This window comes from Dermatophagoides pteronyssinus, unplaced genomic scaffold (assembly GCF_027571235.1).
Source record: "Dermatophagoides pteronyssinus isolate colony J.1.1.1.1 unplaced genomic scaffold, Derpt_VIB-CSIC_2022.12 sq0002, whole genome shotgun sequence".
Classification (NCBI taxonomy): domain Eukaryota; kingdom Metazoa; phylum Arthropoda; class Arachnida; order Sarcoptiformes; family Pyroglyphidae; genus Dermatophagoides; species Dermatophagoides pteronyssinus.
The window spans coordinates 4,131,613-4,150,095 of record NW_027461526.1 but is presented as its reverse complement, the minus strand read 5'-3'; the positions used below and the strand labels follow the sequence as shown (position 1 = coordinate 4,150,095).

General features: G+C 28.6%; 1 protein-coding gene across 2 annotated transcripts; it reads left to right on the top strand.

Moving 5' to 3' along the window:
* The first annotated feature begins 6,135 nt into the window (after window positions 1-6,135).
* On the top strand, window positions 6,136-14,108 carry LOC113798385 (cell adhesion molecule Dscam1-like). Of its 2 annotated transcripts, XM_075824549.1 has the most exons (15): window positions 6,144-6,839; window positions 7,749-7,810; window positions 7,901-8,039; window positions 8,565-8,753; window positions 8,810-9,205; window positions 9,267-9,556; window positions 9,621-9,916; window positions 9,990-10,669; window positions 10,739-11,110; window positions 11,173-11,520; window positions 11,583-11,975; window positions 12,039-12,595; window positions 12,660-12,735; window positions 12,802-13,101; window positions 13,175-14,105. In XM_075824549.1, the coding sequence occupies exons 1-15, from the start codon at window positions 6,377-6,379 to the stop codon at window positions 13,951-13,953; spliced, it is 5,340 nt and encodes a 1,779-aa protein (XP_075680664.1). In that variant the 5' UTR covers window positions 6,144-6,376; the 3' UTR covers window positions 13,954-14,105. The 2 variants fall into 2 exon arrangements, with proteins under 2 accessions (XP_075680663.1, XP_075680664.1); XM_075824548.1 differs by having other exon boundaries at window positions 6,136-6,839; window positions 12,660-13,101; window positions 13,175-14,108.
* Window positions 14,109-18,483: the final 4,375 nt, after the last annotated feature.

Below are 18,483 nucleotides of genomic sequence, written 5' to 3'. Positions count from 1 at the left end.
CATTTTCAATTTTTTTTCGAAAATCAGCTTAAACCATCCCGTTCAGATTAACCAAAATTCTTCACAATTTTGAATGATAAAAATTCAGAATTATTTTCATTTTGTTCCAATTATAAATACAACGAGAGAAATCATACTAATCATCATCATCATCATTTGATCCTCTTTTCAAAAAAAAAAATTTCATTTCAATTGTTTATTTGTTTTCAAAATTTCACATTCATTTTCACCAAAAAAAAAAAAATCTATTTAACGGATATAAATCCCAATGAATGATGCAAAAAAAAAAAGATAAATTTAAAAATTTTCGATTCAATTTCCGAAATTTCTCAAATTCAATCCTGAAGTGTTTCGTTTATCGATAATATTGCCGTTGGATACATACATTTATAGATCTTTTTGTGTGATGCATTTTGTTGTTCAAATGTTCAAATCGATCGATTTTATTCATTCAATTTCATTCAACTCTTACATTTGTTGTAGTTTTCGTTTTTTAAATTTTTTTTTCAAGTAACAATTTCAAAATTTTTCTTTTTTCCCGAGCTAAGAAGAATCACTCTTACTCAACAGAACAGAAAAATCTTCTCATCATCATTATGATTATTGGTTGGTTGGTTGGCTGGTTTTGTTGTTGTTGTTGTTTTTTGGGGGGGAAAAAGAATCCATCTACTCTATCTATTTATCTATCTATGTGGATAATTTATTCGTGAATGAATTGTGTATATGGATGAATGAATGAATGACAAGTAACGGATTCGGATGAGTAGAAATACGAAAAAAACATGAAATTGAAACATCAATGTGAAAACAACAACAACAACAACATTGATTCGTATTTATTTATCTGATGTAAGATAAAATGGAAAAAAAAGTTGAAATTTATTTAAAGCTTTACTTGATTCTTCTCTTTTCTCAACAGCATTCTTTAATATTGGTAAATTCTTTTACAGAGAGAGGAATGAATTCGAATTGAATATGCCATTTACAAAAAAAAATTCAAATTTTCTACAAAAAAAATGAACATACGATATATACGGATCATCAATTTTTTTTCGAACACAATATTTCGAATGTTTTTATCTCATTTTACATATTTGAATGTTTGGATTTTTGGTAAAAAAAAATTTGTTTTTTTTTCTGTAAAATCTTGTAATTTGTTTGTGTTATTTGTTTTTCTAATCGAATATTCAATTATTTTGTTTCATTCATCTAAGATCATCATCATCATCAATGAAGCAAAACTTTCTTTTGTTTTGTTTCAAATGAAGCCAGAAACAAAAAAAAATAATGATGAAGAATCTAATTGAAATTAATTATCAATAATCGACTTGAAATCGATTCTGTATAGCAACAAACGAAAAAAGAAGGAGGTCAAAATAGCTAATAGAAAAACGGCTACAAAAAACAATGATGATGATCTTTATTAGTATTTTGAACAAAAAAAAATCAAATGACATCATCATCATCATTGATGATGATAATCATATTAGCCAAATCGAACATCAATGGTGGTTGGTTGTGATGTAACCCACCACTTTATGAACGCAATATCCATTTCCATCGAAACAAAACAACAGCAACAAAACAAACCAAAGACGTTCGAAATCAATTTGATTCCGTTCGAATTCGAATGTTTTTTTTCTGTTGCTCGATACACGTCCCTAAATTGATCGAAAGTTTTGTTTTTTGTTTAACTTATAATCATGATGATGATGATGATCAAAATGAGCAAAAAACAAAACATTATGTAGAATTGTGCTTATGATTACAAAACTATTAAATAATGTCCAAAATAACATCATCATCATCAACAACAACAACAACAACAGAAAACGACAATGTTAATTGAATCTAAATTGTGATTATACATAAACTACATAGACAATAACAACAACAACCAAGACAACCAGAACAACAAAATAATAATAATAAAACACACACACATGCCGGACAAACAGAATTGTTGATCAAGAATTTTCACTAGTTATTCATTTCCATTATCCGTGTTTTTTGTTGTTTTTGTTGTTGTTAATCACAAAAATCGCAATAAGAATTACAAGGTTTTTTTCCTACAGATTTTGTTTTTTGTTTTGTTTTCATTTTTATTTTCTCTCCCTCAATATAAACACACACACACCAGCTAATGATAATAATCAATCACATAATAAGTAAATGATACACCATCCAACAAAAAAAAAAAACGCATGCATATAATGTATGTATGTAATCGAATCGAATGATACAAGAATGATAAATATTTATATGGACCAAAATACATTCATAATAACATCTTCTTTATTTATTAGCCTATCTATCCATCTATCTATCCTCATTTGAAATTCTTCCATCATCATCATCGTCTTGGTCGTCGTTTGTTTCATTTATACAATTTTCTTGCATAATAAATGTGGTTATTTCTTATTCTGTGTGATGTGTGTGTGTTTTGTATGTTTGTTTTGTTTTGTTTTTTTGTTTCATTTCAATTCTATTCACTTCTATAATATTTTATAATGGAAAATGAACATCAGAATTGATAATGATGATGATGATGATGAAGAATAATAGAAAAGTTTTCAGAATCTTTCATGAAGAAAGAATCATGGGTCAAACATTTTTGTTTTTTTTTCTGTTTTTTCGTCGTTGTTGTTGAATTTCTAAAGAAAGCATCCTGTAATTATATCTTTTTTGTTTTGTTTTGTTCAAAAATGAATGTCCAGAATGTTCATTTTGTATCCATTTGCTCAAAAGAAAACCAAAAAAAAAAAATTTATATCCCGAAAATCGGTAATTTGAGTATATTTTTATTATCAATTTAATTATTAAATAATTGAAACAACAAAAAGAAATATATCTTTTGAGAAAACGCCAACCAACCAACCAAATTTAATTAATATTCAACCAAAATGATTCGGGGTTAAAACATCTCAATTTTTCTGTAAATATTGATGAAATTTTATTAAAGATTTCATACATAAATACACCCATTTAACCCTTACACACCCACCCACACACTCATTGTGTTTTGTAAAGAAAAACAAACCATAAAAATAAAATTAGAGAATAAGAAGAAGAGAAAAAACTTCTGGAATTTTACTTTATTTTTCCTATACAGAATAAAAGAAAATGATTTGATCCCATTTGGGAATATAATCCGTATATACTGACTGACTGACTGTGTACCACAGTAGTTTTTTTTTCTTGTTGTCTGGATGTTTGTAAATTTCGTTTTGTTGTTGTTGTTCAGGGGGTTAAAAAACAAAGAGAGAGAGAGAAAAAAAAAGGGCTGTGTATTAGGTTTGTTGATTGAACTTTTTTGTTTTTGTTTTGTATAAATGAAAATGAATCTACTGCTTTTGCTGCTATATTTCGGGTTAGCGAGAAAATGTGATCGACTTTTTCCTTCGTTGTTCTTCGTTGTTGTTGATTAATCATAGCATCAATAAATAATATCGATCCATTTTTGATCCAAAAACAATGATAATCTATAAATGTTCTAAATAAATAGTGTTAGCTGTTGATGTAATTAATAAAGATATTGTATGTTCTTGTTGTTGTTGTTGTTGTTGCTGGAAATAACAACAACAAAGTATTGCGTTCAATTTGGAATTAAATTCTTGAGTTTAGAATGCATTATTTGCCACGCTGGCAATCCATGGAGAGAGAGAGAGAGTGTGTGTAAGATTGGAATCGGAATTGAGAAAAAATTCACATTATCATTATCAAGGGATAAATTCTTTGTGTTTTCCCCTTACTCAAATGACAAAAACGGTTTTTTTTCTTGGTTTTTCTTGGTTGTTTCATTTTCAAATGTGAAGCAAAATGACGAATCAATTGTTTTGTAATTTTTATCATTTTGAATGATAAAAATTTTTTTTCAATCGTTTTTCTCGAATTTTTTAATTCACGGTGAACACCATCAACAACAACAACAACAACAACGACGAAATGGAATTCAAGAATCAATGTTTTCTATTGAAAAACAGAAAATCAAATCAAAATCATCTGTTACGATCAATCTATTTTTATCATTATTATTATCATTACTTCTTTTTTTGGCTATCTCTCTGTGTCTGTATGACGACGAGAATCATTTTGATTTCCGTTCATTTTTATTTAAAGAAAATTTTTTTTTCGATCAAGAATGAAGATGGCTTTCGAACATCTGTGCAAAACAATTTTCTATTATCATTTTAATGGTGAAAAAAAATATTGAAAATTTGAAAAAATGAATTTTATTTTATTTTGCACCAACCAAACCAAACGATATTTGGTTGTTTGGTAGCAGAAAAAAGAAAAATCCTTTTTTCACAAGTTTCAATTAAGAATTTTTATGTGTGTGTGTTTTTTCATTTGAATTTCAATGATAATTACCATGTGTAATGATTAACAGAATGAACACAACAAAAAAGAATCTTTGAGTGAAAATATTCAAGGAAAACACAACGACACAAATCAATGGGTTTTGTCAACTGCAAAAAAGTTACAAATAAAGGGCAACGGAAAACCTATAGTTACGACTAATTAACCGCCAAGACCAGAAAAACGAGAAACGAGACAAAAACAATGACAAATATCACATCTGAAAAACTTAGAAATAATAAGATAGTCTTTCATTTCTTCCTGTGTGTGTGTTTTGTGCATTCAGTTGTTGTAGTTTACGGATGATAAGATTGAATACACAAGGAAAACAAAAAAAAGAGAAGAAGTTAACATCTTCATTTCATTTACCATATCATCATCATCATCATCTTATGTAATTCTATGATGTTTTTTTGAAACATTTAAAACAATAATAATGTTATGTAATAATAGTCATTGTTATAATGACTAACTTGCATACAGACAGACAGAATGGAAGAATAAAAAACAAAGAAAGAGGTAAAAAAGGAAACGAAAAAAAAAATTCTTATTTGTCTCAATGAATTTGTTATCAACCTTTTTTTTCTTCCTGGAAAACTTTTTTGAGTTTTTTTTGAAAAGTAAGAAAGTTTTTCGGAAAACAAATTGCCCAACATTACAGGCAAATCATCTTTATTGTTATGATAAACAGTTTTTGCTTATAACCTTTCAGTTTAAAATGGATATTTCTTTTTTCGAAAAAAATCAATTGAAAAATGGAAACAAAAAAAAAACCAATAAAATATCTATATTTTAACTGTAACTTACTTACTCAGTTAGTTAGTTAGTTACTTACTTATATCATCATTTGAATGATAGATATTTTGCAATTTCCAATTGAAATGGGCAAAAAAAATTCAGTTAATGTTTTCCTTTATTTGCAAACAGACACACACATAAACAATACCGATTGAATTTACAATAAAAGATTTTCAATTGAATGATGATCAAACATCTATACATTTCTGAAACGAAAATTGAATAAATTGTTTCTGTGGCCAATTTTGATGATTATCATCATCATTATATAATGGATCTCTTTTGGGGTTTTTTCTCTCTATCTGATTAAATTTATTATCACCATTCATTTCAATGATGATTCCCTTATATGAATATAATGGAGAAAATGAAGAGAATATTTCATTTCACTTGTTTCTCTTCTGTCTGTCTGTTGTTTTGAATGATTACTTATGAGAGAAAATACCAAATTATCATTATAAAGAATCGCCTCTCGTTTGTTATTCTTGAAAAAATCATTATCGGATTCATTGTTGAAGAAAAAATTCATATTTAAATTATATTTTTTTGTTATACTCATTACGAGAACCCAACAAAATTACAAAATTTTGTCGTTTTCATTTTACATTTTACAGATCATCAGATTTTCAGTAGATAAAGTTAAGAAATTGTTTTTTTCAGAGAAAAAACAAAAAGATAAATGTCTTTTCTTTTTCTTTGCCATATCTTTTACAGGAAATTCCGTTTGTAAATCTGACCATTTTTCTTTATTTTTGTATTTCCTGGCTCAAAAAAAGATTTTTTGTCATTTTATTTTCGCTACATTCCATTCAGATATCTATTTTATCATTTTTAGACGAATATTGTGTATATAGTCATTGGAATTATGAACCACTAGATTTTTTGTTTTTTTCGCAATTGCTAACGGTTTTGATCAATGTTACAGGATGCTACAGGATTCTATTGTTTGAAAGATTTGCCGGTAAGAATTTTTTTTCTGGTTCTGTTTTTGGGTGAAAAAAAATCAAAATGTGTGAAACGAAGAAGTTTTCCCAAGTCAGACGACATTCCTGACGTTTACGATAATGTCCTCTCTCTCTCGATTGGTGTAACGATTTCAAAAAATTGAATCAGTTACAATTTGAACATCAAACGTGTTGTATCTCGATCAGAATTTTTGTGTGTGTGTGTGTGTGTGAAAAGTGATGTGTTATGATGTGGTAGTTTTTTTGTCGAAAAAATGGCTTTTATAATTGAAAATTTCAATTTTCAAATTATTCTGTTTATAATTTTAATAAATTTTAATTTAAAAATTTTATCAACAAAACAATATTATGATAATGAAAAACATGGACCAGAATTTCTTATAATACCATCATCAAAAATAACATTTATGAATGATACAGGAACGATATTAACCTGTAGTGTACGTGGACGGCCAACACCGAAAATATATTGGATTTATTCAACAACCGATATTGATAATAATGTTGGTGGTGGTCTAATAAATTCTCATCAACAAACAATAATACCTGTAGATGGTTTACAACAAATCCGTCAAGATACATTAACAACATCACAATTAATTTATCTACCATTTAAAGCTAATCAATATAGACAAGATTTACATTCAATTACAATTCGATGTATTGCTACTAATCAATTTGGTTCAATACAAAGTCATAATATTCAAATACGTGCATGTAAGTGACAAAAAAAATGATTCTTTTAGGAAATATTTCCAGCAAAACAAAAAAATTGCATTATTCTTTTTCCAGAAATATTTCCCCATATAAATCAAATGAAACAACCAAAAAAAGCAAAAATAAGTTTTTCCGGTATTTTTTTCAAATTTGGACAATGTAGATAGGTCACTTGTAACAACAACAACAACAAAAACAGCTTAAAGCCATTTCGTTGTTGTTGAAACAACAACAAAAAGTTAGAAAATCCAAGTGTGTACAGAAGAAGAAGACAGATCATATCTAAAAACAACAACGATATTCAAAAACAAAACAAAAAAATCATTTCGGATGTTACTGATGATGATGGTCATAAATTATTCTTTAGCAAAGTTCTTCAATGTTTGGTTTCGGTTGAAAATGGCAACCGTGTTTTTTGTGTGTACTGAATGAATGAATAAATGTAAAATATTAATTTGAATGAAATTCTTCTTGAATCAAGAATGGAAACGAAAAAGAAAAAAAAAGTTTCCTAGGTTTTTTTTTGCCGTGAATCAAAAAACGAAAAAACTTTTTCTCTTGTGTTTTTTGCCATTGATTATTGTTGTTGTTGCTATTTTGAACTGAATGTGTTTAAATAGAAAAGTTTTTCTTACGCTATTTCTACTCAAGAATTGTATTTAAAAGATAAGCATACAAGAGGCATAGAAAGACTATAATTCTTCATTCTGATAAGAATCTTTGTTTCAAGCAAGAATTTTTCAAACAAAAATATATTTATCTCACTCTGTTTTACCATGCAAGCCCAAACATTTATCTTTGTGCCAAAAACAGCCAGGAAAAAATCATTTAAAATTTTGCTTTAATTTTTTTCTTTAAATAATAAATTTTTTATCATCTTTTTTTCCCAAAACGAAAAAATTATAATAGCCGTACGACAGCCATACGATATACAAGTTTATGATGATTTTGTTATCAAAGGAAATATTGGGGTAAGATTTTTTTTCGTTTCTTTTAAAAGAAAAAATTCTTCATTATAATATTTTGTTGTTGTTTGGTTGTTTTGATAAAAACTGATATAGATATTACATTGTCATATACCGAATTTTGTTCGTGAAAATGTTCGTATTACAAATTGGTTACGGCATAGAGATGATAATGATAATGACGGTGCTGGTGGTGGTGGTGGTGATCAGATAATTACATCGGATCTTCTAAAAGGTCAGTGTTTTGGATTTTTTTGTGAATTGAAATGGTTATCATGACAATTCCATTTGGAATTTTCATTGTGGTGCCAACGACTATGGTGTTGAATTATTGATCTAATTGATTAATCATTGATTCATGAAACAAACCAAAGAATTATTCACCTCCCTCCCCTTCCCCTGAAAACCACAATCGAAATAATGTGAAAAAATATGATTCTGTGAAGAGAAAAAAAGAAAAATAAATGGATATATTTCTCAACACCCAGAAACACACACACTTAGTGTTAAATATATAAAACAACTACTGTCGTTGACATTTGGATAGATTATTCTTTCTTTTTTTTTTTGGGCAATGGTTACAAATTGACATTCATATAAATGTCAATACCAGATTATTTTCACTAGTTTGATGATTCATTTGTCATCATTTATCATTTATAAATATATAATGAATTCATTTTTTTTATTTCGTTTTTTTCTGGATTTTCCTGTATTTTTATTGCCATCATTTGAACTATATCCATAAAAAAATATTCAGGTGGCCGTTATAGTATAATGCCTAATGGTGATCTACATGTACATCATATTCAAATTGATAATGATAATGACCGATTACGATCAACATCATCATCATCATCGAAAACAGCTAGATTTCGTTGTCAAACAAAACATTTGCTCACTGGTGAAATAAAACAAAGTGCCAATTATGGACGACTTATTATCACTGGTAATCTGTCCAATTTTTATGATTAATATTATCTAATGATTTGTATTTTTATCAAGATGCTCAATCTAAAATTCCACCAAAAATTATTACCGCTACAATTGATAATCATAGTGGTAATCATCAAACTAATAATAGAAAACAAAAAGTGATAGCCAATTTGGGTGATATTATCGAGCTACCATGTATTGTACAGGCAAATCCTTGGCCAACATTTACCTGGTATCGTATTAACAATCATCAACTAAATTATCATAGAAATTCAAAGTTCAATGATCAACAACAATCATCATCATCATCTTTATTGCCGATTATGATTGGCGCAAAAAAATTTATTCAAATTGATAGTTCATTATTCATACACGATGTGTCGCTACTGGACAATGGATTATATGTTTGTATTGCAAATAATTCATTGGGTCAAGATCGTATCGAAACGGAATTGATTGTAAAAGGTCAGTGAAAAAAAATTTTTAAACTCATTTACAAAAATAAATAAAATTTTCATCATCCTAGCATCAATGAATGTTCAAATGATACCGGAATTTATCAGAGCAACCGATGGCGATATTATTCAATTTAATTGTACAATTTCAATTGGAAATAATCATAATAGTAATGATTATTTAATCGATTATCGTATACGATGGTATCATAATACACGATTATTAACAACAATGATGATTCCGTCCACAACTAAATCAACATCAATCATTCAAGATAATAAAGATTCAAGAATTCGATTACTTGAACATGATCGTATACTACAAATACGTAATGTTGGTCGTGATGATAAAGGAATGTTTGTAAGTAAAATTTTATTTGAAAACAAAAAATTGAAAACAATATTCATTCGAAAATCATTTTAAGCAATGTATTGTTAGCAATGAATTTGAATCGGTTCAGGCTAGTGGCGAATTATCGATGGCTGATGATCCACCATCATTTGTATCTGTATTCAATATACCTGAACCATTACGACCGGGAAAATCATTATCCATGAAATGTTCAGCAATCGGTACACCATTACCACAGATTATTTGGACATTAGATGGTCAAACTTTAATCGATCATGGACGAATCAGGGTTGGTGATTATGTTAGTGCCGATAATATTGTAAATAGTTTTGTCAATATAACCACTTTACGAACTGAAGATGGTGGAATGTAAGTAGTCTAAATTCTGATTAGTAAAAGAAAAATATTTGAAACAAAATAATTATTTTTTAAAAAATTAAAGTTATTCGTGTACAGCATCGAATGATATTCATTCGATTAGTCATTCAAGTCGAATCGATGTTTTTGGTCCAGCATCAGTTAAACCGATGAAAAATTTCACTGCTATTGCCGGTAATACTTTACAATTACATTGTCCAGCAGCTGGATATCCATTAGAATCGATTGAATGGTATAGAAAATCACAAGGTTTAGACGACATTCAATCATCCATTAATCGTTTACCACAAAATCATCGACAAAAATCATTTCCAAACGGGACATTGATTATTGAACGTATTGAACGTGGATTGGATGATGGTGAATATCGTTGCATGGTTACAAGTGAATCAAATGTAGCTAGTGCTGATACTTTTATACGTGTATTAGTTGCACCAGTGATTAATCCATTTCATCCACCACCGAATCTTCGTGAAGGAATGCGTGTAATGCTTACCTGTTCAGTGGTTGAAGGTGATCCACCATTAGTGATACAATTTCTTAAAGATGGTATACCAATTTCAATGAAACAACAACAAACAACAAGTGCCTTAGATAATAATCATATTAAATTTGATCGAACTAATGATTATTCTGCAACATTATTCATTGAATCTGTTATGAATGAAGATTCTGGAAATTATAGCTGTATTGTATCAAATTTGGCAGCAATTGCAACCTATTCTATTTTTATGAAAGTCAATGGTAAACTTACTTGATTTTTTTTTTTGTTATTTATTAAAAAATTATCATTTTGTTTATTTCAAATTCAAGTTCCACCTAAATGGATAATCATACCCAAAGATACTGAAGCTATTGAAGGACAAAATATTGCTATTGATTGTTCGGCAAGTGGTGATTCTAGAGTTTGGTGGGAACGTGCCTATGAAAAATCATTGCCAACACTTTCGAAATCCAATTCACAATCATCTGTTTTGATTAAAAATATTAGCAACCAAAATAATTTGAAACAATCAACAATGAATCATTTTCGTACGGTTGTTAGTAATTCACATATCCATACAGCTGAAAATGGTAGTTTAATTTTTCGTGATATTCAAGCTGAAGATTCGGGTGCTTATCTTTGTCAAGCAAATAATGGTGTTGGTTCTGGTCTAAGTAAGGTAATCAACTTAAACGTACATGGTTAGTTTTCGTTGATTAAATTTTTGATTGGCAAATAATTTTTCGGATATTTTTTTTCATAGTTCCTGCATATTTTAAAAATAAATTTTCATCACAAACTATTCGGCAAGGTGAATCTATTGAATTTAGCTGTGAAGCTAATGGTGAATCTCCGATCGAAATTCAGATTTCTAAAGATCAAACAGTTTTGGAATTTGTACCGAGAAATGATGATTATGCAAAAGTAGATTCTGTAGTAAAAATTCTTCATTCAGATAATCGTTATCGAATGGAACGAAAATTACGAAATGATCATGTATTTTTTAGTGTTAGAATTGAACAAGTTGATCGTCGTGATTCATCATTATTCACTTGTGTAGCATCAAATCCATATGGAAAAGATGAATATAATTTTCAACTTATAGTTCAAGGTATTCAATTCAATGTGCTCATTATTTATAATTAACAATAATAAACGATAATCAATGTATAGAACCACCAGAATCACCGGAAAATCTTCATGTTCTTGAACTTGAAAGTAGACGTGCAGTGATCACTTGGACTCAACCTTATTCTGGTAATAGTCCAATTATAGCATATCATATTGAATATCGATTGTGGATGGATTCAATAACACCTTGGTCCGGTGTTCATTCGATGTCTAATACTACAAAAACTGAACATTTTGATGATACTGTTATCACGTTACATAAATCTTTACCACCTGGAACAGTTTATCGTAAAACATTACCAGGAATCGAAACATCGGTTGATATTAGATCATTACAGCCAATGTCAACATATGAATTTAGAGTTCAGGCTGAAAATCAATTAGGTTTAGGTCCATTTCAACTAACACCATTGAAAATAATGACCAAAGAAGAAGGTAATATTCGTTGTTTGTATTCTGCTCAATATTAAAAAACCTAATTCATTTTTTATTATTCAGCACCATCCGGACCACCATTAAATATTCGAGTGTTTCCGATCAGTGCTCACACATTACAGATTTCATTTCAGCCTCCACGATTAGAATATCAAAATGGTAAAATACTTGGTTATTATGTTGGTTATAAAGCAATCGATTTGGATGAACATTTTATGTTTAAAAAAATTGTTGAAGATAATCATTCTGTTCAGATGAAAGAGATCAAAATTAATGATCTACGTCGTGCTACTAAATATCTGATCATTGTACAGGCATTCAACCGAATTGGTCCTGGACCTCAATCCGAAGAAATTGTTGGTGAAACTCTGATCAATGATCCTCCAAAAGCACCAATATTAACTTCCGTCAATGTTGGTTATCATAGCGTTGAATTACAATGGTCGATTGAAACTATGGACGATTCATTCGATAAACATCCGTCGAAATTTGATGTACCCGAAATAACCGGATATTATCTTTATTCAAAATCACCTCAAGGCGATTGGGAAGAAAATCATATTAATTCATTGGAAAATTCTTTTAAATATAATAATCTACTTTGTGGAAATCAATATCAGGTATTTAACAAACATAAACATTCAATTTCACCAGATTTCAATATCCGATTTTTTCTCAATTAAGTTCTATGTGATTGCCTATAATAACATTGGAAAGGGTGATCCAAGTCAGGCAATTTCTGTACGCACCAAAGGTTCTGGTAATAATTTTTCGCTCAATTTGTATTTCATATATTTTGATAATAACAATAATATTTATTTTTTAGTTCCTATTGCTCCGAAAAAAACCGAATCATTCATTACTGTAAATTCAACAGTAGCATGGATTCGTCTTGATCAATGGCTTGTAAATGGATGTGAAATTAAATATTTTCTTATTAAATATCGACCAAATAATAATAAAGAATGGTTGGCAATATCATCGAAAATATCACCGAATGAACAACGATTAGTTGAATTGATCGATCTACATCCGTCAACTTGGTATATATTAAATATGGCTGCCATTACAGATATTGGTACAACTGAAGAAACCTATTCATTTTCAACATTAACCATCGATGGAGGTTTTTATTATTAATTTCTCCAAAAAACAAACAATTTTTTAATTTCCTTTTTATTTTTTATTTCCTCAAAAAGCAACATTATCACCATTGGATACAATATTAATGCAAACATCATCATCCGATATTGGTTATCCATCATCATCAAAAACATCAACAACAATGATGATTAATCCAATACAATCGATGACCATATTGGTACCGGCAACTTGTTCTGTGATAGTTTTAACTGTGATAATTTTAGTCGCTTGTTTTGTTATACGAATTAAACGACAACAATATTTTAATCCAACATTAAGAGATGGCGCACATGGGCCCGATGGTCCAAATTGTATGACAAATAATAATATTCCAATACAATCAACAATATCGAATCAAGGAAAAGAATTTAATCAAAATAATATTGATTATAATCTACCACGTTATTCACAACCAACAAATAATTTTGATCATTGTGGATTATGTAATATAAATACAGATGTTTCGTTATTAAAAACCGATTATCCTTCAAATCAAAATCGAAAAGAAAATATTGAAATGCTGGATAATGGTGGTGTAATGAATTCCGATTCCGATTATGTTACATTAAACAATCCTATCCAAATTATGCGTACACAACGAACGGCCGATATTAAATCATCAAATCTTCGTTCAACACATCATCCAATGTCGATAATGAAATCTACAATCAATAAATCAAATCATCATAGATTTTCGATGAAAAATCAAACCAATAACAACAATTCGAATGTTAATAATCCAAATAATAATAATACTGCCAATATAAAACCAAACATATCGCCAATGATTTGGTTATTAGTAAGCTGTTGGAAATTGAATCTTGTGATTAATTGATTACAAATTCCAAAGAAATATATATAGCCGAACAAAAATGTTCACTTTCCAAAGAATTGTTTTATGATTCAAATATTTTTTTGTTTTCTCCTTGAAATCATTTTGTGCCAAATCTCAATAAACATTAATTGCCAAAAATGATCAAACAATAATAATAAAAAATTTGACAATGTTTTTCCAATGTTGCTGGTTTGTTGTTGTTGAAAAAATTTTGCCGATTTTATGATTTTATTTTGATGAAAAATCATAAAACTTGGATCTTGGAACACCCAAGGAAAAAAAACTCGAGAGTGGGAACTTTGTTTTAAAGTTATAAAAATTTTTTTTTTTTGGAAAAAAAAGTGAGCCGATTTGAATGATTTCTCCCAAATCATAAATTTATTCAAAATTCCAATATTTTTCACTCTCTTTTACTGTTCACCAAAAATCACCATCATGTTTTACTGCGTGTGTCATAATAATGAAAATGTTTGTCATAAACGTAATTTGATAACTTGAGATTTTCAAACTTTCACTGTTGTTGTTTTTGTAAATAAATGCGGCAAAACAAAAACAAAAAAAAAAACAATTTACATTTCAACGTTAAATCAATGAATGATTGTCGGCTGAATAATTTTCTTTTGAATAAAATTCTTGTTTTGTTTGTCAAGGGACAAGTTTGCTGCCAACATGTTTTTTAAAAAAATTAAATAAAAAAGTTTTTAAGAAAAACAATCATCTTGCATTGTCTACTGATTTTCTTGAAGCCCGTGTTTTCTCTATGTTTGACCATGGCTGATATGAATCGGGCAATAAATATGGTTGGGCAAATAAAGACTGAATACTAAAAACCAACTACCACAGACTTGGGTCGACCAATGTGTCAAACACCAACCAACCAACTAAGCTGCTGTTCAATGATCATATTATTATCATTTTTAAAAAAATTCGTGATTCAAATGTGAATGAGTTGGAAAAAAAAACCACACACAAACACAATATATTAAAGCTAATAAGCAAAAAAAGTCTTTATCTGATCGTTTTGTTGTCAAATTTGAAAAAGAAAAGAAAAGAAACTTTAGAAATTCAATTAATTCATTACGAATTAAGATATTCACTCATTTGAGTTGTGGAAAGTTGAACTAAATGAAAACGAAAATTCAATCACGATTCACATTATGGTGATCATATAGCTCACCCACGCTTACAAACACTTTAAAGAATCTAGATTTGCTTTTTTATTATAATTGCATAAGATATCAACAGGTTAAACGAAAAAAATGCTTCAACCAAGGTGGCCAAAGTCATTTACCGATCAGAAAAGGAATGATGATGATGATGATAACTATAATTATATATTCATAGCCTTAATGATGTCAACAACAACAACAAAAACAAAAAAGTTTCTGCAAAAAAAAATATTACCAGTGGTCATTTTTTATTCATTTATTCTGATGCAATTTTCAAATTGCAAACTTTTGTTTTTATTTATCAGATTTTTTGTTTTGTCCGAAGACATAACATGAATATTTTATAACCTTGCCAAGTTATAAAAAGAAAAGAATAAATCACAACAATTTCTTCGATATTTACAAATCCTGGATGTAGAGATAGAAAATATTATTATCATCGAATGTGTGATAAACATTAATGGAATGTCAGTAATGATGATGGTGGTAGTTTGGGTTATATTGATGGTTTCTTTCTTTCATTCTTTTAATGTTAAAGCAACGAAAAAAATTTATCAAACAAACATAGCATAAATATGGTCTTTAAATGATCTTAAATGCAAACAAACCAAACCAACCTAAGATCAAATTGCCAATTTTTTTTTGTTCTTTCGTTTGTTGATTCTTGGGTCAGGCTTTAGATTTTGTTGTTGTTGTTGCCTGTCGATCTGGTACGAGAATAGAACCCAGATATACTTTCTTAGATTTGCTGTCGAAAACTGAATAGACCGGATAGATTTTTTAGGGGGTTGTTCATTCATTCATTCATTGATTGTTTATCACACATTGACCATTATTATCAGCAATTTTTCTTTTCAAACGAAGAAGAAAAAAAAAATTTCCTTCCTTACCTTCTATTGTAAATCTTTTAGTCTACATACACACTGTTAGACACACAATTCTAATCTTGACAATGGAAAATCCGATTGATAGATTGAAGAAAGAAAGAAAATTTTGGTCCATAATGTTTTCGAAACCTATCATTATATCTTGATTGTTCACAACAAAAAAAATGATTATATTTCATACTCCAAACACACATAGTCAATCTTTTTCTAGTTTCTTCATTAGGTCAAAGTCCATAGTATGAAAAATGAAACTTTGAAAGATTATTTTCATTTTTGTTGACCAGCCCCGGTTGTGCCACACCTCACCTTTAACAACTTTAAAGAAAATTACAGCAAAAAAATAACATCATTAAATATCATCAAAACTATCATCATCATAATTTGAATGTTAAATATAGTTTTTTTTGGTTACAAAATTAGCCAAATCGGTTCTTTTTTGAAAAATGAAGCGAAAACTTGGTTTTTCAATTTTCTTTAGCGAGAATTCATTTATGGACAGCAAACAAATTTCTGTAACATACTACTGGCCCAAATAATTGAATTTGAAATTGGATCATTTTTGTTGTTGTTGTCCTGCAAATAGAATCCTAGAAACTGGAATAAACAACAACAAATCTAATTCAATTTGTTTATCCAACATTGACACATTTATATGATTATTATGATGATAAACAAATAAATAAACAGACGACAAAAGTAGTTTACATTTTCATTGTAAACACTCCAAAAGCTAATCAACCAGGGAAAAAAATGAATCAAATGTTCTCATTGAAAATCAAATGGAGTGATATAGTGAAAAATGAAACATTTACTTTCCCATGAACACTATGTATTCCATAACGAATCGAAAATTGAAAATCATAACGGTGGTGATGATGATCTATGTGTGAGAACCCAGAAAAAAAAACCCAAATGAATATGAAAAGTGGATAGCTCTCTTCATGTTGGGTTAATTAATCCCATTTGAGAATAGAACAAAAATAACCCAAAGAATTTCGGGTATCCATCTGCCAATGCAACATTGTACGCGTGCGGTTATTATTGTTATTGTTGGAACAAGTGAAATATATTGAATCAGGTGTACCCCCTCCACAACCAAACAAAAATTTTTTTCCCAAAATAACCCTGACAGATTGATGATGTTTATGGAAATATATTTTTTTCCATTTTGATATATTCGTGGAAAACTATTCGAAAATTGGTTCTCATGATCAACAACGATTACACAAATTTTACATTAGAGAATTGAAAACAGAAAAAAATTTTATGATTCAATTATTAATATAAGCTAAGCAAAAACAAAAAGAAAGAGAACCCAGAAAAAGTGAATTCAATTTTCAAGTCACGTGTTGATGTCCATAAATTCGTGATATTAGATTAATAATGAAAATGCAAGAAAATATTTGAATAAAAATTTCATTTTTTAACCTAACCAAATTAGATTTTGTTTGGTGAATTTTGTCCACGTGACCAAGTTGAAAAAGAAAATATATTTTCTTTTCTCATGCAGTTTCAGTTACTTAATTTTCATTAGCAATGATCAATCAAATATTCATTGAAGAAAAAACAAAATAGACATTCTGGCATCTTGATGGTGAAGGCCTTTGACCTTTTAGCTTGATATTTATCCATCTGGAAATCTTATTCGATTGATTCTGTAATTAAAAAAGATTAAAAATTGTCAAAATGTCCTTCGAGAAGAAAAAAAAACCTAATTAATTTAAATCAAATGATTTTTATCATTGTCGCCTAGCTCGACATTTAAGCATCGTTGTTTTATCTCTTCAAAAAAATCAAATCAAATATTCACCAACATCAGCGAAAAGCCAAATTGTTAGTTGAACAAGAATTCATCATTCATCATGAAATGATTATAAATTAATTCGTTATCATCGTCAATTTATCAATCATTTAAGGATTTAATTTTTTTTTCATTTGAAATGTTAAAATCAAATTAATGATGATGATTGACAGGACAAAAAAAATAGTTAGCAGAAAAATTCATTTCTGTCTGTCAATCAAGTGTCTGTCATTCATTCAGTCAGTCAAATGATGCTTATCCAACGGAAAAAATGAGAAAAATTCCTTCGGGATTTCTTCAGTTTATCATCACTTTCAAATACCTGTTTTTTTTGGTCTTTTTTATGGTTTTAAATAAATATGAATAATAAAAACCAAAGAAAAACTGAAAGAAATTTAAATTCAATTTCTCTGACGAAAAACAAATAAAATTTTTCATGGTTTAATTCCAACAACATGATCATATTTTTTTTCTGGTCATATGGAAAATAATGTGATTTATTTTTTTTCAATGATGGTATGGTAATATCATCACCATTATTATTATTATTGCATCATTTTTTTTTGAGGTAAAATTCGTTTGTTTGTTCGGCAAAGTAAAAGTCAGTTTAGTTTTTCTGTTTTTCTAAGCCATTTGTGTTTGGTTTTGGTTTGATGCCATAAATTCATGTAAA

Coding starts and splice junctions, on each gene's coding strand:
- LOC113798385 (XM_075824548.1), top strand. CDS start 6,377: ATGGCTTTTATAATTGAAAATTTCAATTTTCAAATTATTCTGTTTATA. Junction 9,206..9,266: donor AACGGAATTGATTGTAAAAG/GTCAGTGAAAAA, acceptor TCATCATCCTAG/CATCAATGAATGTTCAAATG. Junction 9,917..9,989: donor CGAACTGAAGATGGTGGAAT/GTAAGTAGTCTA, acceptor AAAAAATTAAAG/TTATTCGTGTACAGCATCGA.